This window comes from Tupaia chinensis, unplaced genomic scaffold, assembly GCF_000334495.1.
Source record: "Tupaia chinensis unplaced genomic scaffold, TupChi_1.0 Scaffold143902_1, whole genome shotgun sequence".
Classification (NCBI taxonomy): Eukaryota; Metazoa; Chordata; class Mammalia; order Scandentia; family Tupaiidae; genus Tupaia; species Tupaia belangeri.
This window is the reverse complement of record NW_006203753.1, coordinates 162,439-168,335: the sequence shown is the minus strand read 5'-3', so window position 1 is coordinate 168,335 and position 5,897 is coordinate 162,439. Positions and strand designations below refer to the sequence as shown.

General features: G+C 52.0%; 1 protein-coding gene across 1 annotated transcript in view; it reads right to left on the bottom strand.

Moving 5' to 3' along the window:
- Positions 1-2,561: 2,561 nt before the first annotated feature.
- LOC102470136 (olfactory receptor 2T6) overlaps positions 2,562-5,897 on the bottom strand; it is an 8,973-nt gene continuing 5,637 nt past the window's right edge. The window contains exon 5 of the mRNA XM_006165341.2: positions 2,562-2,955. Within this exon, the coding sequence (XP_006165403.2) occupies positions 2,562-2,955 (394 nt within the window). The remainder of the gene's footprint in view (positions 2,956-5,897) is intronic.

Genomic DNA, 5,897 nt, shown 5'->3' with positions numbered 1-5,897 from the left:
CTGCTGCACCTTCTGCGTGGCCGCTGCTGCACCTTGTGCATGGCCGCTGCTGCACCTTGTGCGTGGCCACTGCTGCACCTTGTGCATGGCTGCAGCTGCATCTTCTGCCCACGTGAGGCCAGTTCAGTCCTTCAGGATCACTGCTGGCTGCTGGGAAGCCGGTGCTGGCCTGGACTGACAGCTGCTCTGAGCTGCCCCCTCTGCTCCTTCTCTGACACATAGATCTTCACAATGCCCTGTGGATCTGCTCAGAGGCAACTGTGTCCTGTCCACATGCACCTTCACGGTGTGGGGATGTCTGCGAGGGTGTCCTTGGTCCTCAGTGCCCCACTCTGCTCTCACCATGAGGGCGTTTATGGACGCTCCAGGCGTTTACTGCAGTGGTCTGCACGGTGTTTCCGGCATGCGGTACTGCAATCCACAGACGCTCTAGGTGGAGTGTTCACTGTACGTGATAAACCGAGAGTTCCTTTTCTGTGCATCTCTGGGCCTGCTGTGTACACCAAAACCTAGTTTCACGTTCGCAGGAGAGGCTCTCAAGCCAGATTCAGAGCTGTACAATTTTGAAACTAAATACTTAATCTTGTCTGTGTTCCTAAATTTTACTCAGTATTTTAAAAAGCAGAAATTATTGAAAATAAACTGAGAGGTAAAATCGCAGGATAGTAAAACACTTACGTATTCAATCTGGGAGATGCTTAGAACCACCTTTGTCAACCACATCTCCCTCCTGCCAGGACTGATGAAGAGAACACAAAGGGACTGAGCCTAGAGACCCTCTGCTCGGGCAGGGTCTACCCGGTGCCCAGCGGGGTCCTGGGGACACGCCCCTGGGGCGCCGGCCAGCTGACCTCGGGTTTTCCGCATACCCGTGAGCATCACTGCGGAGAAAATGTGTAATGAACTGCTCCCACCCCGGACAGGAGGCAGCGCGAGGCCATGCAGCTTGAGGTCAGCAGGACCTGCCCGGCGGCTCTCAGTGCAGAGCTGGGGCCTTCAGCGCTGTCACCAGCGCCCTGACCTGCACAGCGCGGCGAGAATCCGGGCAAGGACTGCAGGGAGTCGCAGTGGCTTCTCGCCGAACTTCAGAGACCAGGAAGACCCTGGCTCTCCATGAGCCCTCTGCGCCCGGCTGGCTGGAGGTCTCCACCTTGTCTAATCTGCCAGAGGAGCGAGCGTGAGCAGCTGTCTTAAAGGAAAGCGTCTCCACCGTGCTCAGTAGGCCCCAGACCTGAGCTGTGCGTCTGCCTCGCAGCGCCAGGGGCTGGGCAGGGTGGGGGCCCGCAAGCGTCTCCGTCCTCCCTGCTTCTGAGATGTGCAGCCGGGAAGCCCAAGATGCCCTGCCCCACTTCCTCGTGTCCAGCCCGCCACTCCGTCACACGTGGGTGTCGGGGTCGGTGTCGCCAGACCACTGCGAAGTGCCATGGGGCCAGAGTGACCCTGTGGGGCTCAGACTAGGTTCCCGGCCTGCTCCTCCTGTCACCTGTGAAATTCCCGCACAATTTCCAAAGGTCTCGGTTTTCAGGAAGGGAAAGGCGGAGTGGAGGAAGTGTAGCTGATGCCCCTAGCCCAGCCACTGAGTCCTTTCATTTAGCCAAGGGTTTTGTATTGTTCAGACAAAGCCTCCAACTATTAAATCCAGTAGTTTAATTTTCAAAAGGCATTGAACTGACCTGTGTATGTTCCCTACTCTGCTCATAATCCTCCAATCTTTTCTCATCCGTGTGATCTGGGTGCCCAGCCCCTGTAGGCAGCCCGCCACAGCCCGTGTAGGCACCGGGTGGGACGCGTGGCTTACACAGAAATCACCGTTCACCCCGGCCCTGTTCAGCTGAGGCCAGGTCGCACTCCCTTGGAGCCGAATCTCCTCCAACACCATCCGAGTGGGGCATCACTCCCACGCGGGAAGGTCTCACACAGGAGGAGAGCACTCACAGCAGAGGCAGCGACACGCGGGAAGGTCTCACACAGGAGGAGAACACTCACAGCAGAGGCAGCGACACGCGGGAAGGTTTCACGCAGGAGGAGAGCACTCACAGCAGAGGCAGCGACGCGCGGGAAGGTCTCACACAGGAGGAGAGCACTCACAGCAGACGGCAGCGACTTCGTGGACCTGCACAGAGACAGGGAGCAGAGACCTTCCAGGAGGCAGAGGGGCCGTGCAGCTGGAGGGGAAATGGAGATTTAGCAGTCGGACTTCTCCAGTTTGCACTGATGGGGAACACAGTGAGTCTCAGCCTGGTGTCTGCAGCGGGAAAGCCTCCCGGCCTGGCCCTTCCTGGGCCTGGGCGCTGTGGGCAGAGCACGCCTGGAGCTCCAGCACCTCAGGCCTTGAGCTTGGATTATGAACCCGATCAGTGAATGCCAGACGGGCGACCTCCTCGGCAGCTCACAGCGGAGCTGGCACCGAGGCGGGCGAGGTGCTCGCTGCTGCTCCGAGGGGCCTGCAGAAGGGGCATGGCTAGACCCAGGACACGCCCGGAACAGCCTGGCCCCTTCTGCGCGGGCACACCCAGTGCGCTGTCCAGCCTCCTAGAACCTGCGGTTACGACTCCTGTTCTTCATGGGGAGACATGAGCACACACAGACAGGAGTCCAGAAAACCAAGCAGGCTGGGAGCCGCACGCCAGGACGAAGGCGGGATTCTCCCGGGTCCTCTGAGATCCCTGGCTGGGCAGGGAGTGCCTGGAGCCAGAAAGGGAGTGTAAATAGTGTTCTGAGAAGGCCAGGACAGAGCAGGTCTGCTCCCTGCGGGCCTCAGGCGACTTAACTGGGAGCCTTGTCACAGCTAATGAGGCCTGCACTGCCGCTGCCGAGGCGGGCCAGTGCACCTTCAAGCCACAGGGACTTCGAGGACAGTTTCTGCTGCTGAGCATTTTATCAGAAATTTCCTTAAGCTGTTCTTCCTCACAAAGAAATGTAGGATGAATGTGAAAAGCCATGGAAATATTTAGACTAATTAGGTTTATTAGAGAATCAATTCAATGGGGGGAACAGGCATAGAAAGCAACCATGGATACCAGAGACAGTGTGGGAGGAGGGTGGGCCACCGCAGAGGGGGAGGGATAGGGAATCAAAGATGGCAAAAAAAAAAAAAGCAAACTATACAGGAAACAAGAAATAGAAAATTATTTGTTGATAACGTATGTTGATGTGCTTGACTGAGCCAATATACAGTGTCTTCTGGATGGGAAATCTAATTTTGTATGCTGTAATGATGTATAGTGAATGAATGTAAATAAATAAAAAATAAAATAAATGAACAAATAAAAAACCAAACAAACAAAAAACCATGGAAAGTAGCTCAATTCCCATTATGTTTTAGTGGTTTTTTTAAAAAAATTAATTAATTAGTTAATTAAATTTAATTTTTTATCTGGGTTTTAAGACAATGCATAGAAAAATATTAAAAAGCTTAGAATTGCATTCCTCTTCATAAAGTCAGCGATAGTACAAAGAGTTATCCTTACAAAATACTATTCCTACTGTGTCAATGTCACCGATAACACGTGACACACAGCAATGTTCATTTGTACGTGTGTCTGTGTGTTCACATAGAACTTGACAATCTAATTATTCTCAAAATCTAGCCCAGAAAGTTTCTCTCATGTAAAAAGTAGCAGCCAACACCCACAGAATAGTCTATCTCTAGGATATTCTCTATTTTCAACAATAGCAGAAATATCTTACGGTCTTTATTAGAATAACACTGTATCATTTACTGGAAGCCTATTGGCACCTTTCCCAAATTACCTTCTTATGTAGAAGTATGTGCTGCCCTTTGATGATGTAGATATTCACTTTACGTCCTCTGCTAAACATCCTAACTTGTGTGCAGTGTGTGTACACGTGTGTGTGTGTTTGTATACTCTGTATCTATTCCTATATTTCTTACAGCTATTTATACATTCTTACTCTACTCTTTTTCTAAATATTTATTACTTGTGTGATATCTTACATTTGTCAAGATTTTATTTATTTATTTATTTATTTATTTATTTATTTATTTTTAATTTGCTATATGGTGCATGTGCTTACCAAAGAGAGAGAGAGAGAGAGAGTGAGAAATCACCCCCAGAGGATGGTCATGCTACAGTCCCTTCTCCATCCTCCTCCAGGGACTTTGGGCACACATGCACACGTGTCTGGAGTGCTCTCCAAGCCACCAGGTCCGAGGCTGGAACCGCACACACGGCCATGTCAGATCCAAACGCATTAACCACCTTACACCTGGCTGGACTTCAATGTTTATTTCTGGCAAACTGGAAGGCTTCTGGTTTTTAATATTAATTTACTTTTTAATCTTGCCACTACTTACTAAACGGTTTTGCATAGGAACACCTTTCTTTCACATGGTCACCAGCTGCACAAAAATAAACATTTTACCTCTTCTTTCCTAAAACTTTGAGATTTTTAAAATTTGCATCCCATTGTCTAAATGCTTCAAAATAATGTTAATCCATATGTGTAAAATGGACCTTAGTATCTTTCTCTTTTTTTGGTGTGTGCTTGCTGGAGAAAGACATAGACAAAGAGACAGGGAAAAATGAGAAATCACTCTCTGGGGGGATGGCCATGCCACAATCCTTTCTCCTCTACCCTCCTCCAGGGATTTTGGGCATGCACACACACAACCTGTTGCCCCCGGACCTTGTTTGTATACGTTTCTTCACAGTTGGGGCCAGCAGCTGGTGCACTGGTTACGGCATTAAACGCCACTGGTCGCTCCAATTCAGTCTCACACCGGGCGTGTCGGTGCATGGGATCCCGAGAGGAGAACGGAGGAGAAGGGACTGCAGCATGGCCATCCTCCCTGGGGCAATTGCTCGCTTTCTGTCCCTCTGTCTCTCTGGTGAGACACAGAAGAGGATCAGGAGAAAAGAGTTTATTGATGTATCTAATCGTTTATTTATTCGCATATTGCTTTTTCATTGCCAGAGGGCACGAGCACACACGGGGCAGGGAGGCCGAGAGAGGAGCGGGCGAAAGTCCCCGCGGTGGGGCGCGGTCCCAGCACGCCCTCCTTCAGCTTTGCTCCATTCTGTTGGGAACTGGGGCACACACATGCACCCAGTGTGTTTACCAAGGCCTCGGGGCTGGAATTCAAACCCCCGTGGGGCACGTAGGGTCTGATGCCCTGGACTGCTAAGCATGGCATTGACCTATAAGCCGTGTACTATTCTGAATGATTTTAATGGGCTTTGGGCCATGGGTGGTCTGGGCACCGGCACCTGGTCTGAAATGGGTGAGGGAGGGATGCTGCCTCCAGGTGACAGGGCTGCAGGCTGTGCCCTCGACGTGCCCTCGACGTCGTCTGGACCTGGCTAGCTCAGAGGGGTCTCACTCTCAGGCAAAGACTTTTTAAGACGTCAAACATCATCATATACAGAAGGTAATTAGAAGCGTGTTGTGTGTGTTTGTGTGTGTGCGGCCTGGGGCTGCTTATCAGCTTCCGGGGATAAACGTGCTTGAAGCCAAGACAGCTTCGCTAAGGCTGCTGCTGACAGGTCTGCTGTGCGAGCCTGTGCACCCCTGCATGCCCCTCCTCTGCAGCAGCCCTCCCCTGGGTGGGTTACGCCAACTGGCATGTGCGTCTGTCCCTAATATCGTGGAATTCGACCCAGGAAGCCACCAGGTCCCCAGGGAGTGGAATTGCACCACTGCGCCACAGAGGCCGGATGGGGCCTGGCGCACACAGCAGTCCCGCATCCCACAGAGATCTCTGGGACCCGCAAGTGCTGGAAGCGCAGCAGTCTGTCGAGACCCGGGACGCCCTTCGCGGATTTCCTTCCTGCGGCCAGGCTCCCAGGCTCCCGGCCTCCGGGCTGCCGGCTTCCGTCACTTTATTTCTTTTTTTTTTTTGGAGAGATTTTCACTGTAGGGCGCGTGCGCTCGCC